The 26,102-nt window shown below is 34.8% G+C and overlaps 1 protein-coding gene across 6 annotated transcripts in view; it reads right to left on the bottom strand.

Moving 5' to 3' along the window:
* The window catches only part of ERBB4 (erb-b2 receptor tyrosine kinase 4), a 1,013,384-nt gene that overhangs the window by 230,713 nt on the left and 756,569 nt on the right, over positions 1 to 26,102 (bottom strand). For all 6 annotated transcript variants that reach the window (XM_084778333.1, XM_084778334.1, XM_084778335.1 and 3 more), the window contains one exon: positions 635 to 767. In XM_084778333.1, coding sequence (XP_084634459.1) covers positions 635 to 767 — 133 coding nt within the window. The remainder of the gene's footprint in view (positions 1 to 634; positions 768 to 26,102) is intronic.

The raw sequence follows: 26,102 nt of genomic DNA, 5'->3' as shown, positions 1-26,102 counted from the left end.
TTAGCCTCATGCTGAAGAACTCAGCGCGGCAACATACACAAAACGGTGATGATTTATGGATGATTTTATATCCTCAATATGTAATGTACAATATAAAGTACATCTCATAAATCGTGCTAAAAGTCTCATGCTACCACAACTAACTAAGCTTTACCCTGAATGCCCAGCTTTTCACTTTAGGTGTAACTAATAATTGGCTGTCAATTTAATGATACTAATTAAAATACACCTAACGTGTACTTTCAAACAGGTAATCTCTATTTGTTTCTTACATTATTTCCTAGTCCTACTGTTGAGATGGCCTCTCCTCAGTCATTTGCTGGGTATAAAGCTACTAAGATATCTTTTATTCAGGGTGAGGATCTTCACACCCAAAATAAATCTACTTTTTAAAATTCCAACACACTAATTTCTCAGGCCCAGTACAATCCATTCTTCTCAAGCTCTGGCCCTAATACCTTAACTATGTTAATAATATATTCTACTTTTAACAACTTTGTACAAAAATATAGCATAGAAACTCATCATAAGCCAAGCCACATTTTCAATTGCTTTAGAAAATAGAGTATCATGCAGGTCTGTAATGCATAAAGAGAAGCCCCAAGTGTATGAAAAATAGTAGTGAAGACATTACCTCGGTCTCCAGGAATCTCCGCAAGGCTCGTTTCTTTTTGATGCTCTTCCTTCTGACGTACACTGCAAATGTCAAAGCCATGATGACTAGGATGAAGAGCCCACCAATGACTCCAGCTGCAATCAGCGGAGTTCTGCCAACCAGAATAGAAAAAAAAAAACATAAAAATAAAGTGTGAAGATAGAAAACAGAGGAAAGGAAGGAACAACCACACGAGGCATTTTCCACATTTCATGAATCTGGTCATTTCAAAGAAATGCAAATAAAAAAGCAACCAGGGTCTTAATAAAGCCTTTCCCGATGTATACTACAGGTTTTTGTTTTTAAATAATAAACCATGCACATTCAATTAATCTTTGGAGAGGACCAAGTGTAGCATGCCATTTGGTGAAAACAAATTGGAAAGCTGGGCAAGGAATGAGGGACACACAGGAAGAGAACGAAATGGGAATATTTATAATTACTTGTACTACTTTTCATAATGTAAATGAAATTACACTTGAATAAACTGTTGACCGAGTATCATTTTATTTCAAGGAGGCTACCTTAACAGTGGCACAATTGACCTTTTGGGCTGAAAACAATTGTGTTGTGGAGGTTAGTTCATTTTCAGTATTCAGTGGCGTCTCTGGTCTCTGCCTCTAGTATGAGCAGCATCTCCCGTCTTCACCCACAATATCCCTAGATGTTGCCAAAGATCTAGCGATGTCACCTTTGCTTGACAACCTCTTATCTAAAGTGCAAATGTCCATTCCTGAGAGATACAAACAACAACTTCGCTGGAATAAAAGGCTATCAGTAATGAGATATTACCAAAGCTCTTTGGAACCGATAAGGACAGTGCTGGTAGACAACGGGCAGGAGAAAAACACTGGGTCAGATGTTGCTAGGATGATGCAGACAGGGGTGTATATATTATAATTTGAAGACTGTCTAAGCACCACATGCTCATACATTTTCTGTACAAAAAATATTTCATCAAAACATTAAAAACAATGCCGAGAAGGGATTAAATGGAGAACTAAAGATTTTCACTATTAAAGTTTTCTCCCAGTGTATTTTATCAAAGACAGAGATTTGACGATTGTCCCTTACTTACTGTTTTCTAAAAATTTTTCCTTTGTGGAAAGAAATTCATTCCTTATGTAAAGCACTCTACAAATGTTAGGTGGTCAGAGTTTTGATGTGCACTGGTTTCATATGGCTTAGCAAATAACCCAGACTGAAACAGGATATTGCCTAATAAATATTTGACTATGAAGCCACTATAGATGGCAAACAAAGAATGATTTCCTTCATGTCCATGCTTTCTGTAATAAATCATTTTATATTACATATTCCTACTTTCACAGGAACCTATCCCATATAGCTACATTCTCTAAAAGAGTTTCCTATAACTTCCAAAATAAACTCTAGCTCAAAGATAGAGAAGAAATAATGATAGTAGATGATCATAAATCAGACATTGAAATCCTAAAGCACTCATGGAAAAAAAACTGTGTAACTACTTACACAAATGAAATCATGTCTTTTGAAGATTATGACTGCTCTACTGTCATATGAAACTGCAGAAAATCTTAAAAAGTCGTCCATCCTAAAGGTTGCTTCCTGACAGCTCAACCACGCTAAAATGTAGCTATAATTCAACTAGATTTTCCTAAATGGGATTTCCTAAAGATACTAAAGTCTATACTGAGAAAATTAAACTATAGCAGAGACATGAACTTATCATTGTGATGGGTTTTTGTGTTGTTAGCAACATATTTTCAACATGTCAGTTAAATACATATTCTAGGAAATACATAGGAATTTCAAAGCAAAGCATATTTTTTCTACTCACTGCTTCATATACTGGTAAAAAGCTACTTATTATAAAAGACTTCTATGCTCTCATACATATTTAAAGAAATGTGGGAATCCTTCTTTGTTTGTTGACTGTGTTTTGGATGTCTTCGCATAGGACAGAACAGACACTTTCTTTCTCATCTTATTAAAGTACAGAGTAACTGTTGAGCCGTGCTAGGCCAAGTGAAACATTCAGGCTCAGTGGGCTTTATTTTCTCTTTTTCTTTATGGTGTTTCTTTTTAATATTTTCACACAACAGTCCCTTTCCTTGACATGTGTTTCTTCACTGTTTTCTTATTTCACCATTTGGCAAGAATAGTAAAGGAACAACAACAACAAAAACCTCAGAAACAAAGTACTATTATTTCTACACTAGAAATTGCACAGAAAAGTTTGGTTGGACATTTCATAGGGGCAGAATCTAGAAAAAGAAAGCACTTATTACGCACAGTCCTACTCACACATGTCTGAATGACTCCTAGTGATTTGCACACGGGCAATAAAAGCATCTGTTTAGCCAAAGAGTAATGACCTAACAATATTGGTTTTGTTTTTAAGACAAGCTCTCAGTATGTAAGCTAGGAACTGGTATGGGACTTATGATCCCCTTGCCTTAGTGTCCTGAGGGTTGGCATTATGGTTCTGCACCACCACCGTGACTAATCTTCATTCTTTGTGAAGGCCTTTCAAAACAGAGTGGAAACTAGCTGAATCACATATTTAAATTCCTCCATCTCTCTCTAGGATCTATTACTATTGCAAAGCAAGCTGACTGTGAGTGATTTCTTCCCCTGTGTTCATTGAATCTCTAAGTAGCTCAGATAAGACACTACTGAAATCAAAAGGGTCAAACAGTAAGAGAGCTGCAGTTATTCTACAATTCCTTATCTGGAACAGTGGTTTTGATTGTTGGTTTGTTTTGGTGTGTCCATTAGAAATGACTGGCATTCTCAAGTATATAAAAGAGTAATACAGGTGCCAAGTTCAAACTAGGAGTAAAAGGAAGCAATCAGTTGATAGCATAACTTATGCTGTGATTTGGGAATAGTATAATGAAATGCATGTTCACCCTACCGTTTATGAAGCTATCACAAGAATCCTGAACCACAAAGGAATGTTGTTAATTTACTTAACGCCTAGGGTATAATTTTAATAATTTTATTTAGACATACAGAATTAATGAAGAGTATTTATTGTTTTGATTGTAATTACCTATAAGAATCAGCATGTCCCAAAACTAAACTACTCGTATTTTAAATATGCATTATTGTCTAATATAATATCTGAATCACAGTATTTCTGTCATATACAATTATATATGTAAGAAGATACATATAACTTTGTGTAAACATCTATATTATATTCTCCTTTTATCTATTCCTTTCAAGGCATCAAAATAATTAAAAATAGAGAAAAGTTAGTATAACCTATGGCTAAAACTCAAGCATTTATATTATGTTATACTTCTTCCACTTAATATTAATGAATAGCTATCCTTCAAAAGGGAATATTGCTTGGACTTTCACTTTTTCTAATTGGTAAAATTGTCAGGGCCAATGAAAATAAATCCATGAGATATTTTTAAGGCAAAACAAGTTTAACAACAAATAAAAAGTTAATAAAATGTATAACAGGATATTTTTACTCATTTGAGAATAAATCATACTCCAGTGTAGCATAAAACAAATAACTCACAGTATTTTAATATTCACTGATGCTGTAGTTTGAGATTGGTGGCAGAGACTTCTACTTTTAGAAACCTAACTAAATAATTTAGAGGTTAAACTAATTAATTGGGAAACAAGTCTTCAGAATTTGTTTTATCAGACTCGAACTGCTTCACGGTTTATTTATAGGCATTAAAAATTAAAAGTGAAAAGATGGGTCTCAGTGCATGTTTAAGGAGATAAAAAACAACAGTATGGCCTGATAAATCCCACAGGTATATTTCTTCTTTAGGAATGTTTGGTTTCAAAGTCTCAAATTATCAAATATAACACAATAGGGTAACTACTGTATGTTGTTAATCTTCTCACTTCTGTGTGTCTTTATTTTCTGTTATCATGATATCACTCGTGTATGTGTGTGTGTGTGTGTGTGTGTGTGTGTGTGTGTGTGTGTGTGTGTCAGAAAGATGGTTTACAGTTATATCCACGTATGTCCCCACTAGGTTATGTGCCTCCAAGTAGTTGTGTTTAGTGTCACTATGGAACAACTTAGATTAAATACACAAGCACATCCCTTAAACTAACAAAAACATGCAGTTGAGCACTACCTGATTTGTCATGAGATATGATAAAAGAATGCAGTGTGGTTAATGCCAGATTAAAATAAAATGTATCTAAGATCAAATAAATATTTTTCCACATTTTAGGCAGCACCTTCAAGTTACATTAGCCAAAATATCCATGCATACATTCTACTTCCCAAAGTGCCTCTCTGCACACAATGCATCTACATTGTGTGTGTGTGTGTGTGTGTGTGTGTGTGTGTGTGTGTGTGTGTCTGCCTGTCTGTCTGTGTAGAGCCATAGTATCATTATGATTTTTACCAACTATTGATACTATATTGATGGGTTGTGAACATGATTTCAGTGTCCACAGAGGTCAGAAAAGGATTCCAAATACCCTGGATGGTTGTGTATTCTGGTCCTCTGGAAGAGAAGTGTGGACTCTTAACCATTGAATAATCTCTATAACTTTCTACCAACTGGTAAACATTATTGATTCTAATACACAAATATGAATATATATATATATATATATATATATATATATATATATATATATATAATGAGCTGAAAAAAAGTTGCAACATGCACACTCATGGGCCCATCCATGTTTCGTAAGATGACCTTGCCATAAATAAATGCTGTTGATAAAAAAAAAACCTGCTTGTTCTCTTTATTAATCAAAAGCCTAAGAGTGTACTTGAATTTGTCACTTGAGTAAAAGAGTATAACTTTATTGATAAGAACAGTTTCAACTGCTTATTACTTAGGAAAGCAGATTAAATATGGTAAAAAAAATTCTATTCAAATAATAAGAACACTGGATGTAAGAGCCAATAGACTTTCCTTGGGTATTGTAAGGCATGTGGTGTCATGAGTAAATTATACAACCACAAATAGTCAAGTGAAATGGGACTATAAAGGCTGTATTTCTACATCTCTGGGATAAGATAGAAATAGAGTTCAGTGGAAACTCTCAGGAGACTTTGAGGGGGACCCTAACTAAGACTCTTAGCAATGGAGGATATAGAGCCTGAACTTGCCATAACCTATAAGCAAGCAAGAATTTTAGTGGAGGGATTGAGACACCACCTCAGCCAAAATATGTTTGACCTGTCTACAGGGTATGCTTGGGTAAAGGTGGTAATGAAATAGTGGGAGTGGCCAACCAATGACTGATACAGCTTGGCATCCATGCCATGAGACGGAGCCCACCCCAGACACGGACTGGAGGGCCAGGACCCAGAGGATAGATAGACCAGAGACCTAGGATAGAATCAAACATGATTGTCAAAAAAAAGTCAATGAGATAATTCCTAATGATATTCTGCTATACTCATAGATTGGTACCTAGCCCAGTAGTCATCAGAAAGGCTTCACCCAACAACCGATGGAAACGGATGCAGAAACTCACAGGAAAATGATAGATGGAGCTTGCAGATTCATGCAGAAGACTGTGAGGAAGAAATACAGAGGCCAGATGGGACAAGGACACCACACAAAACCCAACAGAATCAACTAACCTGGACTCACAAGGGCTCAAGATGAAAACCAACTAGAGAGCTGTGAGGGACTGACCTAGGCCCTCCCTCTGCACATGTGTTACAGGTGTGCAGCTTGGCCTTCTTTTAGGACAGTGGGAACAGAAACTGTCTGACTCTGTTGCTTGCTTCTTCTCGGGTTGTTTCATCTAGCCCTTACGGGAGAGGAGATGTCTATTCACCCTGCAACTTTATTTGCCCTGGCTAATTGATATCCATCAGAGGCCTGTCCTTTTCTGAAGAGAAATGGGGGAAGAATTTGAGGCAGGCGGCTGGACCTGGCAGGGAGAGAGGAACACTGCACATTTTGTGTTCTCTACCATGATACTGATGTATTGATGTGAAAGCTGATCGATGCCACCATATGTTCCATAGAAACAATTACACTGTAATATAAAGGAAGAGAGAGGTGAAAAAGGAATGGGCTAGAGAATCCATCCCATTCTGGGTGGAGAGGAGGGAAGAAAAATTGTGGCTGGAAAGAACTTAAATATTAATTGAGTCTTAAGTACCACTTTTAAATTAAAATAATTTTGATAGATTATAGTTTTTCCATTTTAATCCCTAAGTTACAAATATTTAAAATAAACGTTTCTCTTTACATATAATGTATGGGTATTCACCTGGGCAATACAGATGCTACAATCCCCTTATTAAATACAGGGACAATACTCAGTAAGAGGAAAATTACCAAGAAGGTTTTGTATAAGTGTACTGCATACTTCAGAGTTTGGATTCTCTAGCAAATTCATTTTCGCCTCTCTCCCCCTTTATAGTACAATAAAATTGTTTTCATGGATTATATAGTGGCATCAATCAGCTTTCTCTTCAATACAGAAGTTTCGTAGTAGAGAATACAAAATGTCCAAATATTTATTTAGTTGTTTTCATAGAAACTTTGATTTTATATTTGTTAATACCTTACCACTTTAAATTTCCTCAAAATACATTTATCTATGTTACTACATGGTCCGACTTCATTAAATCCTTTATGTTATCAGATATAAAATTTATATGTAGCATTATTTTTTCTATCTTCATTCTAATTTCTTCCAGGATTGATGATATTTTTTAAATTGAGAAAAATATGCTTTCTTTAAGAAAGGCACACACATTCAGTGTGATTGTTAACTCCACCTAACAAATGTATTGGATTGGGAAACACTCCAGATATTATGGAGGTACACCTCTGTGAGTGTCTGTTAGGTATTTCCAGAAAAGATTCATTGAGGAAGATCTGCCCTAAATGTGGGCCGCAGCATCTTATGGCAGTGGTCCTAACTGAATTAAAAGAAAAACTGGTATCTTTTTTTCTCTGTATATATGTATATATGTGTGTCTGTATGTGTATGTATGTATGTATGTATCTATATACTTATGTATATATATATATGCTTATATATATATATATATATATATATATATATATATATATATATATATATATCCTTACTTTGCCTTTCCCACCATATGACCAATACTTCTAAACTACAAGCTGAAATAAATCCTTCCTTTCTTAAATTCATTTTTTGTGCAGTAACAGGTCACATCAAAATGAGAAAAGTAGGTAATACAACACAGTGTCTGTCGTATCAGTACTTTGTTCAATCTTTACTACTATAGTTCACATCTGAAACAAGAGACCTTGAAACATTAGAAAGAAACACTGACATCCCCCAGAGATGCTTTAAGGGTTACCGCCTAGGGCAAGGAGAGCTACATTAAGACAGCATTTCCCTCTCTCTCTCTCAAATTATGCTTATTCTGACCTAGAATTCCACCTGCTCTATAAAAATGACACATTTTTCTTTTTGAGCAAATGAAAATGATCTGGGTCAGACTACAAGGCCGACATCAGTTGACAGTGACAGTTTGTACTTGACAGGATGTAGGTTTTACAGTGTGTCTCCAGCTTTTGATTACTGATCAAAATTTCTTGACTACATTTAAAATATGAAATAGCACTTAAGCGAAAGCATAAGCTCCCTCTTACTCTGCAAGTATGAGTGCTTTCCAACTTGTCTTCATACTACCGAATTTTCCTTTTTCAATATGTAAATGCCATATTTTATTCTGTAACAGTGTCACAAAACATGTTTCATCAATGACTTTACTATTGAGATAATATTTAATTTAACATGTTCTTATATTTCTAAGATTCTGTTTCTGAGAAAAAATTCTAATAGTTTCAGGGTAGTTGCTTCCTTCTTCTAACAGGCAGTTTTTATATCTATGTGGGTGTATGTTTCTTTCCTAACCTGTTTGAGAAAAAATATAAAATTGTACTGTTGGATTTGATGTAAATACCTCATGGTTAAGAACAATACCATGAGATTATATAACAAATCTATATTTTTTTTTTGTCTTTGAGTATCTACAACATTGAAAAGGAACTAGAAAAGAAAGGAGGTGTTTTTTTTTTTTTAAACAACCACCAGGCAAATATTTCTTGCTTAGACTTATTTTATCACAGCTTAAGCCTCTGAAACACACCATAAATGTCAACATTGACAAAGTTTCTATCATTTTTTTATTCCGTTACCTAGATTACATCTCTGTATGAATGGCTCTAGATACAAATTCCAGGCATTATAAACATTTAATTGTAAAACATATTAAACATTCAGTTTTAGTATTCAGTAAATACTATTACCTACTGCCCACATGGGCAAGATATCTAAGGAAACACAACAAAGGAGGAACGACTGAGTCCACATTCCTGTGCAATATTAGCCACACCGCCTGTCAATATTGTTCACAATGCTAAAGCTTCTCTTAGTTCTCCGACAGAGGAAAAGGTAGACACAAACACTGCTCTGTAAAGAACTGTGGCAAAAGATATATTATTGTAGATGCCATTCTTTATTTTGCCTTTACTATTATTTTTTCTTTACCTCTACATTGGAATTTCTTCTATGCATTATAATTTAAATCTTATTGAGAGGTAATATTCTAGGGGAAATTGTCTACGTCCTAAGGTATCACAGCAAAGCAGAACAGAGGGAAGTATATAGTCAACAAACAATGAAGAGAGACAGAGAAACAAAAGATGACTGGACATTCAAGCTGGATTAAGTCTCCAGTGGGTGTCACAATTAACTGACATGCAGAAATTAGTGACTGGATGGAGTTCTTTTAAACCTATGAATCTTAGGTCCCAAGTGATTTATATATATGTATACACACACATATATATATGTGTGTATATATGTATGTATGTATGTATATATATATTTCAATTTATGAAGTTTTGTTTATACTTTTATCTAATTTTTATTTTAATTTTTAATCAAATATGTTTTGGGTGAAACGTTTCACTATGTAGCCTTAGGCACCCTAGAATTTGCTATGTTGATCAGGCTGTTCTGGAAATCAAAAAGAATTCTCTGCCTTTGCCTCTCAGGTGCTAGAATTGTAGGCATGTGACACCATGGATGGTTCCAAACATTTGTTTTGAGTTAAAGATCTCAACTTGCGTTAATTGTATTAGTCTCTTTCTCCCTTAAAGAGAGTTAAATATAATTTCATTCTACATGCAGTTGTTTCAGATGTTCCCTTAAGGATGTACTTGCACATTTTGAGGCAGTAAGGTCATCCACTCCTACACTCCTAATAATTTTATTATTAAATTATTATTAAATTTTATTATTATTATTATTATTATTATTATTATTATTATTATTATTATTATTATTAAATGAACCCAGGGTATAGTTTACATGATACTGCACTTATGAGCAATCAATTCCTTCTCTTGGTATAACTGAAGTATTTGGAACAATTGCAGAAATAGGAATTTTTGCATTTTCTTTAAACTAGTATACCTTAGTTTGTTCCCTTTACTTCCATCCTATTGATTCTTGGGACAATTCTGATCACAATATTAGGCAATGATTGCAACAATTCTGCTCTGATTGAGGCTGCAAGTGCACCTCTACCATCAAATCCAGCAGCTATTCCACGATACATGCCCTTATTAATCTGTCACTTTTTGATGTATGTGGTCACCTCTCTGTTTCCTTGTCTCTCTGTCTCTGCCTCTCTCTCCTTCCTTAGTCATTTTCATCCATTTTGAAATTTTCTTCTTAATTATTTGTATTCTTCTAGCCTGTAAAAGGCACCAGGAATATTTATGGTACACCGACATCACACAGGCAAACATCCATTCATATAGAATTATAAATTAATCTTTGATAAATACTTAACAAGTTTTTCTTCAGATTAATCCACAAACCCTCTAAGTACTGCACAACTTTGATAGCTTTCTATATATGTTTTATTTGAACCAACCATATAGTTCTAATTCAAGGGAAATGAGTAGGGAATTTTCTGGATTGATTTTTCTAAACTGAGGGTGACGTATTTTCAATATACTTTTATTTCTGATTTTCTGGTAGCTGAAGTATATTCTTTAAGAATTTCTGAAATTGTTTATCAGATTATTTTTCGTTTGCTTGTAGTTCAGTGTATATCTCCCTCCTCTCCAAGCACATAATGCCAGTCTTTACTAATCCTCTGTTGACCAGAAACTTCCTCATGAGAGAGATAAATTGCTAAGCCACTGCATTTTGCTGTGAATGTACAGCACACGCCCAATCCACTGAAGTGAAATGAAGTGCCAGGCATTCTGGAGAATGAGGGATTGCTAACGAAGTGTCCACTTCTATCCTGAATGTTGAACTTCGACTGGACTGGCTACCCTAAATCCAGACAGAATGATCAAGACAGCATCAGAGGTCACATTCCTGGTTCTGGGGAACACAGAGCCCTCGTTGTAGCTCCCCGTGTCTAAACTGAGGTGTGAAAAGTGATGCAAAAACACATATTGAAGCTTCTTGTATCCGATTTTCTTTCAGTAGGAAACAAATGATATCTCCAACAAGGCTGGGAATTATGTATAGATTTTCAACTTTTCTTTTGTTGAATTGCAAATCTTAACATCCATCATCTTAAGAGTTTTTGGGCTATTGAAAACAAAACATGAAACCAAGGTCCTTCTCTTTCTAGTTAATACCTGAAAGCCTAAGTGTTTCTCTGTGTGTTGTTATTCAGCCTCCCTTGGTCATTGAGGTAAACATTTTCTGCACCTTCCTTTATGGAACACTTATGGAAGAGACGAAAGGGCAGGAAATCCTCACACTTATTAACTAAGACTAAGCAGAACTTAGCAAGCTGTGTGCAGTTTTGAAATGTAGAATCCAGCAGGTCACTATCCACTTCAAATAGTGATAACACACACACACACACACACACACACACACACACACACACACACACACACGCACATACACACGAGTAAAATGCTTTTCTACCATGCACACCTCAAGAAAGTGTACCCCGGGCTCTCAAGAAAGAAAATATGAAGAAAGCTAAGCTATTTGTAACTTGGCAAAATACAAGTATCCAATTATTTCTGTTTTGTGGGCTCATAGTAGATTGGAAGTAACTGAAGGGTAAATGAGAGGGTGTAGATGTTCCTGTCGACTCTACTCAACAACCTCCCACAGAGAACTTGGAACAGAGACAAACAGACTCTCCTTCCCAAATGCTTTTGGTCATTGTACCTCACTTTAAATAACGTTTTCACTCCAGAATAAATTACTCTTTATGTTTTTAGGGGAGGTTTGTTATGAGTGCCTTCACAAAACGCATCTTAAAGCATCTTAATAACAATGTTGAGTAATATAAGCCTCATTTAAACATATATAAACATCCACTCCCTAATTAGAACACATTCCTAATCAGAGGGAAACTTTCCCCCCCCTTTTTTTTTCTAAAAAATGAATGCTTAGAAGATGCTGTTATTCCCCAGATGCTCTCACTGCAGATTCTCAGCCTCCAGATAAAGTAAAAGGGAAAAAGTTGAACCTAAACTAATCCAAACAGCATTGAAATAATACAATATCAAGACAACTTCACACTTTGCCTGAAACCATTTCATTAGCATGCAAAAGAAATCATTACTATGAAAGAAAATTCGGCATCTCCATGAAACATCCTCTTCCTAGCAAGAATATTAATTTTTCAATCTGTTCTTTCTCTATTATTTTTCTATTATTGAAATTATGTGTACCATTAACATTCAGCTGTTCATAAATGTATGGGTCTGTGGATTGCTTATGGGCATCCAGAAGAGGATGTTTAAAAATCTTTGTTTAGGAAATGGTCATTAAGGAAATAATATAAGTGTAATATGGAGTAAAGTTAGTATTTATTTTTACATTTCGTAAGTGACACACATCTCCATACTTTCTCTTTTCTCTTCTGGTTTTTAAAAAAGATTGTATGACTTTATGCCTCCATCTGGCACATTATCTTGGCTCGAGCATCTCTGTACTTAGGGCATTGGAGACTATGTAGGGTTTTATTCTGTTACAGAAAGCAGAAATGGGAGCAAGAAAAAGGAATGGATGAGCTCTAACTTTGCTTTCTCTATTAAGTTACTTGTTAGAACATGAACGAGTTCTTGACTATGTTTTAAGACCACTAAGCACATTCAAACTTAAATTTCAGAAAATAGCACCAAAAATGCAAATCTAAAGAACACAAGTATAAATTTCAGATGGTAAGTTATATGCGTTTTAAAAAAAAATATGTAGTATTGTTTTCCTACAAGTATTGTTAGCACAATGATAGTAAAATAATTTAATAGGAGAGAGGAAGAGATCTAGAGAGGGGAAGATGGAAGAAGAAAAACAGGGAAGGAGGGTGAGAGGGAGAAATAAAGAGAGGAGAGAGAAAAGAGGACAGGCACACACACACACACACACACACACACACACACACACGAGAGAGAGAGAGAGAGAGAGAGAGAGAGAGAGAGAGAGAGAGAGAGAGAGAGAGAAAGTGAGAGGGGGGGGAGGAGAGAGGAGAGACAGAGACAGAGACAGAGAGGCAGAGACAGGGACTAATTTTTCAAGCAATTTAGACTTAATATTTTATTTTTCACCGTTACTCCATAGATATATTTTTTAAATTTTGCCGATTTTTCCAAAATGCCATAGGAGTAAATCACCTTGTCAACTATTGAAATAGAAATAATAACAACGCCTGTATGCATTTTTCTCCATTTAGCATACCTAAATCCAAATATTAGACCAACAAGCATTGATTTGAAAAAAAAAAAGGCAAATTAAAGCTCTTGTTTTCACCAAATTAACACTCTTGTTTTAACATGTTTAACATACTTGAAATTATCACTGTTTTAAAATGAGTTTCTAATTAATGCAGTCTTGGCAGCTTTTGTGAAAGTTTTACAGCCATGTTTTTATAAGGGTCAAAATGGCCAAATAGAAAACAACATAATTTATAGTGAGACTGTTTGAACCCAGCGAAATTTGTACAATTTTAAAATGTTTTTATCTTATTTTTTCACTAATGATTACTAATTTGAATAATGAAATAGAATGATATTATGGATCTTATACTAAAAAATTTCCCTTATCTATTACCCGGTGAAAATGTGTGTGAGTGTGAGTGTGTGTGAGTGTGGGTGCCCACATATTACTTATTTTATCATTTTGAGTAGAGTAAAAACAAGAGTACCTTGTAGGTTTCTAAGACCCTCTGGGTCCTTCTATTTCCCCATCTCCTATGTTTCTCTTACCTAGAGTCCCAGTAGCATGTCCTTACATCTATCCCAATCTCCTGGTAAGTGATGACTTTTGTGGGCTGTGCCTTTTGGGCTTGTGCCCAATTATATATAAGTGAGTATATACCATGTGAGTCTTTCTGTTTCTGGGTTAACTCACTCAGTATGATCATTTCTATAGCCTATGACCGTATACTGGGGAAGGAGGTGCCCCTTGGTCTTAGACCTAGGGGAGGGGAGTAGGGTGAAAGCAGGAGGGAGGGAGGAACAGGAGGATACAAGTGATAGGATAACAATTGAGTTGTAATCTGAATAAATTAATTAAATAATAATAATAAAAAACAAAAACAAGAGCACCTATGTTTAAGTAATGTATTGGTGGTTCAGTGATACTAAAGAATCCTGCTTTAAAATATAAGGGGTGATAACTATTGATCTGAAAGTTTAGGCACACTGTACATATATGTCAGTAAAGTAAGAAGTCAACTGTGTAAAGTATATTCCCAAAGCTATCACCTACCAAAGATTACAACTGCACATGCATTTTAGTACATGGTTAATGTGTGCAAAGATTTATATCCTAGGTGGATGCTGGCATATCCACAATGTACTGAGCATGTATTAATCCTATAGTTTTCAATATCATTTTAAATTACATCAAAGAAAAAGATTACTGTTCTGAAACACAAGGATAATCATATGACATGGACCTTTAATCACATTAAAGCTGAAACCTACCTTTATTTGCTTCAGGTTTTAAAAAGAGGTATACAGAAAAATTGCTGAAACAAGAATGATTGCTAGAGTATAAATTTAATTATGCCATTGTAATCAAAAGCCGTTTTAATTTTATTTGTGAGGGATTTTTTCTATTATAGTTCATTATATGTGAGGATTTTAAAAATAAGAAAAATTCTTTTCAATTTACTGATTTTCTAACATTCTGCACTTGTGCAATCATGCAATTGCTGATGGTCAGGTGGTGGAGCAATTTATAATAATTGTTATATATCAGCATCTTGCAATTAGCGTGGCAGGTATTGAAATCTACTGGTTTCTCTGAACACATACAGGGTGCTGCTAGACCCTAATTATATATTTAAGAGCCCTCTAATTTAATGAGTTCAGAATCACTGATAGTGCAGGCTATTATTTACCTTAAGAAAATCAAATAGATGACCTTCAAGTTGGGTGCAAGGAGGGAAACACATTTCAAATAAATGATAATTTGTAAACTAATGTCAGAATGATTTAAATACAAAAGTAAGCACAGTTTATATTGGAATTTAATTTTTTAGATAATCCCTCCCTCCCCTCATGTGCATTTATACACTCCCCTCAGAAGTAACCCCACTGTTTTCTCGTTAAATGGTTGCAGCAGTAACATTAGTCAAAATACGAAACATTAAGCAGAAAATATCAAGGCTTTGTCTAAAATCTGTATGCCTAGCACAATTTTCTCTCCTCTATTTTTTTCTGAAGAAAAAGTGAATGAGTGCGTCTTTTCATCTCCAAAGCTAATGCCTTCAACTTTTCTTAGTCTCTTAATTTCCATCACTTTTTTCATACATGTTCATGATGCTCAATGTTAACTATATTTTATACTGTAAAACTTTTCCTTCTCTGAGATCTTCTAAAGCATGTTGTTTAAATTTCACATATCATCAGATGTCCTTTTTCCCCATAATGGGCTCTCTCTTGCCAACTTTCTATTTTCCTTCACATTCAAATTTGTCAGAAGATAAAGGCAATTGGTTCTTTTTTATTTCTAAATCTCTTATTTACTTCTGTTTTATGTCTACATATGGAAAAAGGCTGTACCATTTTATTATATTAAAATAACTGCAGATTCTAATTTACTACACTAAGCTCTGAAAGCATCTTAGTGAATGCTACTCCCATCCATTAAGTTTTGTAAGGCAGAAAACCAGAATTGCTTATATTTTTCCTCTTAATTCTTCAAATCCAGCCGAGCACTAAACCTGACAATCAGTTTTATGTTGTAAATTCTCGTTGCCTCTCTCTGCTTCTCTCCATCCGTCCACATCCCAGGATTGCAGGCTTCTGCTTCCTCATTTGCAATCTGCCTGTCTACACAGACTGGTAGCAGTAAAGAATTATATTGCCAGCATCAGTGCTGCCTTTAGGATGTAGACTGTCGGTCTAGCACCTTCTCTGCTTTCACATTTCCTCTACTAACATGATAATGATTTTACTTGGTTTTCTTCTCCCTTACATGCCAACACCACCCCCATTTCTCAGTTTCCAATTACTCTCTGCTTTCATTCATATCACAATATATTATCAATTATACAATCACGATGCCTGTCGCCTTGCTTATGTATTCATATGGCAAACATAGGCAAACCCAAATTTCCTAATGCCTGGGTCTATGTTAACCCATAACAATTACCATGATTGTTATGGTAACAATTACCAGAATCATTTTTATTTGTGAGTAAGCCTCTCAAACAGACTTAGCAACATACAGTACAATTGTGTTTTTAAGTAGTGTGTTTTTCCGGAAAAGTCCAATGTATTTTTCTTTGAATGATTGATTTCTTCTATTCTGTTCTAAAAGGTTCAACTTAGCTAATAATCGACATAAGATGAGGTCTTGTATCTTTGTCCAGTCCATCATTAGCTTTCCTGCATGCTTCCCTCCTGTCTCTGGATTTCTACGAGTTAAAGTGAATGCGTGGTCCCTAATCTCCGCAGCCAAATTTTCTATTTTGAAGTGGGACTTCCTCTCCATCCACTGTCTAATGAAGGTTTCATATGAGCTTTTTTCTTTATCTCTTGAAATAAGAATTTCTTTTCCTCCTAATAATTCCCTTCAGTCTTCATATACTAGTTTCTGTGTTCCCCAATTTAAACACACAGACACAGACAAAGACACACACACACTCCTTATCGCTTGAGTCTATGATCCATGCCATGTAGAACAAGCATGTTAAGTAGCTTTATCAACATGAGATAATCTTTTTTTGTGTTTTATCTCCTTAATATGATTTTATTTTAACTCTACCTTGTTAAAAAAATCAATTTTTAATTTTTGAACATCTCAAATGGAATGGCCAACATCTGCTTGCAAGAGATTAGGTTTTGGCTCATTCTCCATCCATATATTATTCTGCTTCCAGAACTCCATCTTGAATGTTTTCTTCCTCAGTTATCCCCATTGTGCTCATACCCTTTGGGATACTAGACTTTTTGTTTTCCTCCTTAAGCGATAGGAAAGCTGAAGGCTCGCTCTCTGCATGGGAAATGCCATTGGTTTTAATATAGCTCATAACTGAAAGCCTCGAATGAGCTCCAAAACATACACTGTTGTTAGTATAAGGCAATATGGAGGCTGATTTCACAATAAGTGAAATTAAGAAGGCTATAAAATACATTATCGCCCTTGTCATAGTATAGCATTTAATGAGATGCAGTTTGGTAGAGAGGAAGAAGTGGGTTTTTTGAGTCACACGTCTGAACTCCAATCCTAGTCTAAAACTTACTAGCCAGGTGAAAATTTGAAAATTGGTTTTCTTATTCTGTTTCCTCCATTATAAAACGGTAGTGGTAGTAGTGAAAGCTATTATTACCTATGTAATCTGAAAATTAATTAAAACTTTATTACACCGAAGACATGTTTGGAGAATGATTTTGTAATGTGTAGGCACAGTCTAAATGAAATTCCAAAAAAACTTTTGAAAGAAAAAAAATAGTAATATGTCTTTTCTCCTCCCCCATTACTTCTTTTCTTTTCCCATTGTCTAGAACAACGTAGACATTTAATTTGGGTTCCAGAACCAGGATGTCAACTGTGTTATTTTGTGTCAAGAATGTCAATAAAAAAGTAACTTTGAAAAATTTGTGTTTTTTTCATTAAAATAAAAAACAATTACTTAGTCTGCAAGTAAACTTTTGAGTTGTAAAAGCTTATTATTGTTTTATTTTTATTCTGCTGAAAGTATTTACAATTATTATTCTATAATTGACTCAAGCATATGGAATTCATTACTCTGAGTAGCAGAAGAGAATGTCATAAAAATTACAATGACTACAAGCATCCAGGGTCTATAAAAGGTGGGCTTCTTCTTCCTGCTCATTTGCCCTTTAGTACTGAGTTACCATGAAATGAAACCAGTCTGTGTTTAAGAGCAGATAGTAGCTGAGAATAAAATCATTGGAAGGGATTTCATTGGTAAATCAAACTGCTCTCTGTTAATTAGCTCCTGCTTACACACATAATATGCACAAATAATCGCATGTTTATAAAAGAATCATTAGTTAGGGAATGTGCTGAGGTAATAGGAAAAAAGAAAGCGTGAGGAGAGCAATTTACTTTAATTTCTACACATGACTTTATGTAACCACGTCACAGAGGGGGGTCCCAGTTAATTAGATTCCTGTAGTTAAGTAGGAAATATGAAAAAAGATATTTTCTTAGGGTTTAATACAATACATGTCTAAGTTATATGGGTGAATAACTTTGACTCTTTTATTATCATAAAGCAGGCACAAAAATAGATACCATGAACTATATATAACAAATAGTCCTTTTTAATTATTGGCCATCTATGGAGTACAAAAATAGAATAATACTTCATTTTTGCTACTGGGAATAAACTTTAATTGTATGAAGATATATATGTGTAATTACAACACACTGTAATTTTCTATTTTAAAAGTAGATAAAGTGGGGATTATAAATGTGGGTACAAGATATCATATGTTAGTCTTATAAAAGTTTATACAAGTTTGGTTCACAGACTTGATATATAGGTATATGTAATAGGTACCAGAAAACAGATGTTTTCTCTTGGATCTGTTTGACTCATCTCATCTGTAACCTACTGTGGCTGATGAAATAAACACCCTTCTGTGAAAAAGCATCTCTGCCACTGTCCTTATTGTGGGTAAGCTATTACCCAGAATAACTGCTATCTTATGACTTCATGATGATTGGTCTAGAACAGTACAATTCAATACATATATATCACGATGTAAACAACTTAACATTTTAATTAACACAATATATCCAAAATTAATATTTAACCTGGCTAAATTATTAATGTCATTTTTCACAACCTCTTTTTCAGAGATTTTTTTTTTCAGAACTAGGGTACATCAGGATCCACAGAGCTTCTCTCTTTATTTTGATTACTTTGGAAGTACTCACTCAGCACAAGTGGCAGAGGGCTAGTCTATGGGACAATGCAGGCCACCAACAACCGTAAGGCAGACTCACAAGTCTGCTAACTTAATTGAAAGATTAGAAACTTACGCCTGGGTTCTTTAGTCTCAATTGTAGATAACCAGTCCCATATGGTTATGGAAGTAATATTTTGCATCTGCAACCAACAGGGACATTTTCACCTAACCTAGAGATTTCAAGAACAGAGGCAACCTCAGATCTAGGAAATTTTCACAGGATTGCTCAAGGAAATAAAGTTAAATATATGACTGTAGATACTGGTCACAGGCCGAGGTAGAATATGATGGCCAGGATTGTATGTATATCTACTGCTTCTTGCACACCCAACTTCTAACACATGCATTGGTGTGAAAGGAACTTAATTTGGAAATAACTGAGGAAGTATCATCTTCACACCTCTCCAGATAGGAAGACGATGTCTGTCGGCTTGACCTAAGCACATGAGCATTCTATTCTGATGTCACCAACCAACAAACAAAAAACTAAGTTAAGGGTGTGCGATCTGAAATCCCATACAACAAAGCTGAGCATTATCTTTACCGTACTGTTTTGGATAATCAGCTTTCACTCTGGCTGTATTTTTGTAAAACTGAAATGGTACTGTCCTATAATAATTTGTAGTTGGAAAAATATATCTCAGAAGTAGCTTAAGTATTTTATCTAAAACAAACAAACAAACAAACAACAACAACAAATCCTCAAAGAACTCAGGTCTAAAAGAACCTAAGTAAGTTTGGAAGGATATTGTAAGTTCCAACTGAGAACGTCAGTGTCAGCCTGGTGACTGCAGGAGTATCACAACCAGCCAGGCCACGACTGCCATATTCCCTACAGAATTGTACATTAAGCCTCTGAGCTGGTGGAATAGGCCTGGGAGAAGTCTTACAGTTAATTAAGTACTCCTTTAGTCTACCTAATAACAATGTCCTAATTGTCTAACCATTGCTATTTCAGTCTTGAAATACATAACACTGTTCTGGGGTATTTTAAATTTTAAAATAGGCCTAGAAACCACATTATGACAGCAAAAATGTGAATTCACTAATGTCATAAGAGTAGCAAAATGTCCTTTATTACATTTGCTGTTACACAATTATTTTGTTTCCTTCTACAGATCTGAAATAATTCTATATACATATAAACCTGTATTAAATAAAGTGAGAACTAGAGGAGAGTAAAATTTAAAGATACATATTACATGGTTTACAATAATTTTAAATAATAACAATAATTTAAAATAATTCAATTAATTGCACTTGGACAATGATAAGAAAGAATTGTCTCACTACTTAGTAGCTTATTAGTAGTTGTAGTGTAGCACTTGACTATGGGTTAAGTTTGTTTGATGGTCAGCTTTACATATATTTTTAAATACATATCATTGCTCATTTTTCACATATGTAATTCTTAGTCATCTGAAAATACAAATTTTCTTTATTAAGAATTACTTTCATTATTTTGTTATAGCTATTATTTTCCACTGTTACATTCTGTCAAAGCATTGCTGTATAGCTGAGAGTTTTTGTTTACTTGGTGAGATTTTACATTGATCTAACCTAGAATAGTAATTGTTACAAAATGAAAGTTATAGAATATAATAACTGTGGTAAAAACTGATTATTGTCAAGGGTGATTCATAAGAATTTAATTTATAAGTCTTGGAACAGTATGGCAGTACTGTTGAAATGAGCATAGTAGTCTTTTAGTTTCAGGACTTGAACAATTCCACCCTTTTGCTTTTGATTTCTGTAATTGTGATCAGATCATCAGTAACAAATGAAGCTTGAGATATTTGTGAGATAAGAAACAGTTTTAGTGGCTGGAGAGATGGCTCAGTGGTTAAGAGAACTGTCTGCTCTTCCAAAAGTCCAGAGTTCAATTCCTAGCATCCACATGGTGACTCACAACCATCTATACTGGGATCTGATGCCCTCTTCTGCTATGCAGGTGTACATGGATAGAACTCATATACATAAAATAACTAAATAAATCTATTAAAAATAATTTTAGGAAGAAACAGTTCTGCTATCTTTCTGAGTCAGGAATAAGTGAGTGTATATATTACCATTTCTCTATGGTAGGAAGATACTCTAGGCTGAGTGAAAGCTGAGTATCTTGAATACTTCCCTCTACTCATTTCATTTTTTTGTTCCTTACTATTAAACAAGACAGTTTATGAATTTAACAGTATCTTTCAGCTTTCTGCTTTAGACCCAAAGTCAATGGCCTAAAGAAGCTTTGTTGATTTCTAGTCATTAATATGGATTACTATGGTCACATTTCTATGCTTGCTGATCTGGAAAGCAGCACTGTTTCTGGTTTCTGGATTGCTTTGGAACTGTGATGAGAACATTTTGATATCAACATGAAAACCACTTGAGCATCCTAAAGATGCTTAAATTCTTTTGTTTAAAGTAGGCTCTTCAACTATATGAGCAACAGTTGACAAGGAAGCAGAGAGGCTTGGTGAATTCTTGCTCATTCTCAGATCATTTTGACATTTCACAGGTTCTGGGAAGTGTGGCATGAGTCATCTGCTAAAGAACAGCTTTACACACTCTCTTCATCTCTTGAACTTCTTTATTTTTTTAAAACTTAATACACATAATGTGATGAAGTGTGGATAGGCTTGAAGTTAAAAGGCTATGCACTTTTTAAAATTAATTTATTCTTGTTACATCTCAATGGTTATCCCATCCCTTGTATCCTCCCATTCTTCCCTCTCTCCCATTTTCCCCTTATTTCCCTCCCCTATGACTGTTCCTGAGGGGGATTAACTCCCCCTGTCTATGCTCATAGGGTATCAAGTCTCTTCTTGGTAACCTGCTGTCCTTCCTCTGAGTGCCACCAGGTCTCCCCCTCCAGAGGACATGGTCAAATGTGAGGCACCAGAGTACGTGAGAAAGTCATATCCCACTCTCTAGTCTACTGTGGAGTATGTTCTGACCATTGGCTAGATCTGGGTAGGGGTTTAAAGTTTATGGCCAGCAACAAGAAAATTTGCTCAACCATGTTCATAGCAGCCTTATTCATAATAGCCAGAACATGGAAACAGCCTAAGTGTCCATCAATAGAAGAATGGATAAAGAAACTGTGGTACATATACACTATGGGATACTATTCAGCTATTAAAAACAAGGAATTCTTGAAATTTGTGGATAAATAGATTGAGCTAGAAATGATCATAATGAGTGAGTTAACCCAGAAGCAGAAAGACTCAAATGGTATATACTCACTTATATCTGCATACTAGCCCAAGGGGCATGTCACACGAAAGCCTTCACTTACCAGGAAACTGGGACAGAGGGGAGAACATCCTGTTGGGACTCTAGATGAGAGAATCATGAGAGAATGGCAAAGTAGAAGGATCCAGAGGGTCCTAGAAACCTACAAGTAGAACATTATGATAGGCAGATTTGGGCCAAGGGGTCCCGCTCAAACTAGGGCTATGCACTTTTATTTATTGAACTTGGGGAATCATAATATAACTACCTTTCATCTAAGGTAAGCATTTACAGGTGATTTGGACCATGTGATCTGAATCTAAATTGTGAACTTACTTCCTTAAGAGAAAAACAAAGAAATACAATGTGTCGTTTGTAAGTTAGGGGCCAGACTATCATACCATCACTTTCATTTATCACAAACAACTGAGCCTGACAAAGGATAAACTGTTGTGTGACCTCTTGGGCAAAATCCACTGTACTATAAAGTAAAAGTGTGATTATCGTCATGAAAATAAGAAACATTTCAAATAGCTGTCCATTAGAGATTTAGAGAAACTAAGTGCAATTACGGTACTATATATTGTGATATATAAAGCATAAAAGAATTAGAACTAAGAGCCAATTTAGATGAGAATGCAGAGGTCAATGATCTTGTACAGTTTTTTTTATATCTATATTCAATCTTTTCTATAAACAGAGCATAACTAGTTTTTAGTGAGTTTATATTTGCTTTGTTAGCCTAAACTTTCAGAAATGGCTTATCAATACAGTTAATTCCTATTATGATTAACAAACTCATGCTCTTGTGGCATATGAGAAAAAGATCTTTAAGGTTTATTTTATATTTGACAAAGATTCTAAAAGTTTTACATCAGGAAGGAGTGAATTTTAACATAGCCTGTGTGCTATCAAAGACTAATGTCACACACAAAAACAATAAAAGAGTCTGGACAAGTGTAACTGTCCATGACATTTTTGGGAGGAAATTCAGCTGTGAAGGGGAGGAAGTGTAAAAAAAAAAAGCTGGTCAAAGTTGTGTGCATGTGTGTGTGTGTGTGTGTGTGTGTGTGTGTGTGTGTGTGAGTGAGAGAGAGAGAGAGAGAGACAGAGACAGAGACAGAGACAGAGACATAGAGACACAGAGACAGAGACACAGAGACACAGAGAAAGACAGAGAAATGGTTTCATTTTCTTTATAATTAGGGTAGCATGTGATAAAAAAAAAAGACCATCTTGAATTCTTTGTATTCTATACTACCAGTCTTCCTGGAAGATTCTAGCAATGGCCTGTACAATAAATGGAGTGTGGAAAACCAATTCACAAATTGCAGGTTTTGGGGAAAAATAACTCTGCTTGGAAAATGAAAGTCTATCAAGATCAAAAACATTTCACTTGCTTTCACTTGAATTTTAGGGAAGAGAACACAGCATAATAGGGCAGTGAGAAGTACTAACTCTACATGTTTTGCAGCAGCCACATTGACATGTTCATTGCAATTTTCTGTGGCTAAAAGAAAACTAAGTGTTTGAATAACCTCCCAGTAAAAAGGTGGACTACGAAGCCTAAAAACATTCATTTCCCATTGTCTTATTTCTAGCCTTCCCATACTAAAATCATTGCTTTACGAGTCAAGACAGATATTTATAAATCTATCATGGTATTTAGTAGATGTAGAAGTCTTGCAATCTTAATGGTAGTTATCCATTAAGTTTTCTGAGTGCACGTTCTTCCCAGTTTAGATATGTAGAACCTGAGGTGACTCTTGGTTACTTTAGGCTTTCACTCAATATAAATCAAAATACTCCAAAGAATTAAATACAAAATATTATGGGCATTGTAAAGTACTGCATGAGCAACCCCTGACAGGTCACTTTATCCTCACAAGTCAATGCAAATGAAAAAACACTCATATTGTTTTAAATTTAAGAAGAAAACAGAAATTAGGTAAAGAAAACTAAAATTTTAAATATGAAATAATTAGCATTCAGTTACCAACCACTTATTGAAGTCATGCCTCAAATTAGTAGTTTGATGTAAAGTGTGAATAATTAAAATCTGAGAAATTTCAGTATCTTGATTCTGTAGTCACCAGCCTATTGGATTAATGTCCTGTTAATATGCAAGATACAAATAGGTCACCATATAATAAAATTGTCCTGGGAAGATATCAATATTTCAGTCACAGCTACAAACTAGAGCTAGTGACTGTTCATTCCAAGATGGTATCTATGTCTCAATTAACCTTCAAACTAATTTTACATTATCATCCAATTTCATGGATAACAAATAAGATAGAACCCACATTTGAACTCATGATTTTATATTCAAAGTACTCTTCTCTTTGCCTGGGCAGTGGGCCATAGGTGACTGTTCTTAGGAATGAGGCACCACTCTTCCTGTCCATTTCTAGCCTTGGATATTTATTGATGACACTGACAGTTATTAGTAATAGCCTGAAATTATGGACTATCTCCTGGGAATGAAGCTACTCTATAAGACTGAAATTTTAACTGTTTTTGTTTAAGTTTGTATAATATCAAATCTACAATTAGACAGATTATGACTTTGAGTTTCATGACATCAGTTAATAGCTTCTATAACTACAAGTGATCTCTTACTCTGCATATCAGCCCCATGATCAAAGGCCACCTGTGTCATCATCTCCCTAATTTTCAAGGCAAATTGACAGAAATGACTGTTCCCCACCACCCTGCCACCATTTCAAGAAAGCCAGAAGGAAGACATCAGCATGCATTAATGCTCTCCGGTGTCACTTTGAGCAACTTCTCTCCTTCCCCTGAGAACACTGATTTTACATTCCTGAGGTTGGTGAATCCTTGTTATACAGAAAAATGATGATAATATTATGTATAAAAACATAGAAGAAATGAGTGGTCTCTGTGAGCTAGGTATTGTTAATAAACCACACTCAATACCTAGAACTGTTTAGTAACTACATCAGTGATGTCTTTTTGCACATGAAAGGATGGGGTTCATATGATGTAAGGACTGTAAAGTCATGCATCTAAAAATGCTTAGAGCTTGATCTCAAACCTGAAAATCTGATTTTAAACAGAACATACTTTAACCACCATATAGGATTCATTCTCACTAAAATGTTAGAATAATTATAAGTAAAATAATCAAAATAGTTCTTCAAAAAGATAGTTTAGTGACCCAATCAATGACCCAAAGAAGATTGTTTCATGAGCATGGAAAAATCCAAGATGGATCTTAGAAGACAAAGCAGGATTTATTCTGTCTTATTCCCACTCACTTTTTCTCATTCCTTTTTCTTGGTTTCTTTAAATTTATAACAGTTTTAAGTTAGATCTAGACAACCGTATTAGCCAGTTTGTTAAAGCCCAAGTATCAATGTGCCACTGCTATATAAATCAATACACTCTACACACATCATTTACATTTGAACTTGTTGTCACTGTTTACTTATTAACAATTTATGAGGATGACACATCAATTATTTGATCACTTTAAAATGTAAAAGAAAGTAAAGGCATATGAATGGAAAAAAAATCTATGAATGGGGGTGACACAGATGAATCTCATACATGTAAGGTTTAGTGAAAGTAGCCAGATGCATAATTTATATAAATTAAAACAGAATGAAATAAGACAGAAACACTAGTCTGTCTCAGGTGTTAGAATCCACCACAGTGGGTACCTTACTGAGACAACTGCTAGACTCTATTGCCAGAGTGTTGTTGTTTGTTTCTTTCTTTGCTTTTTACGTGACATGATGGTTATGCATTACAAATGTTTCCTTGTTCCATGACAACACAGAGTGTTCTATTAAAAGGAAACT

This window comes from Acomys minous, assembly GCF_964271855.1.
Source record: "Acomys minous genome assembly, chromosome: 4".
NCBI lineage: Eukaryota > Metazoa > Chordata > Mammalia > Rodentia > Muridae > Acomys > Acomys minous.
Note: the sequence above shows the minus strand (reverse complement) of the source record. Positions and strands in the feature narration are given on the sequence as shown.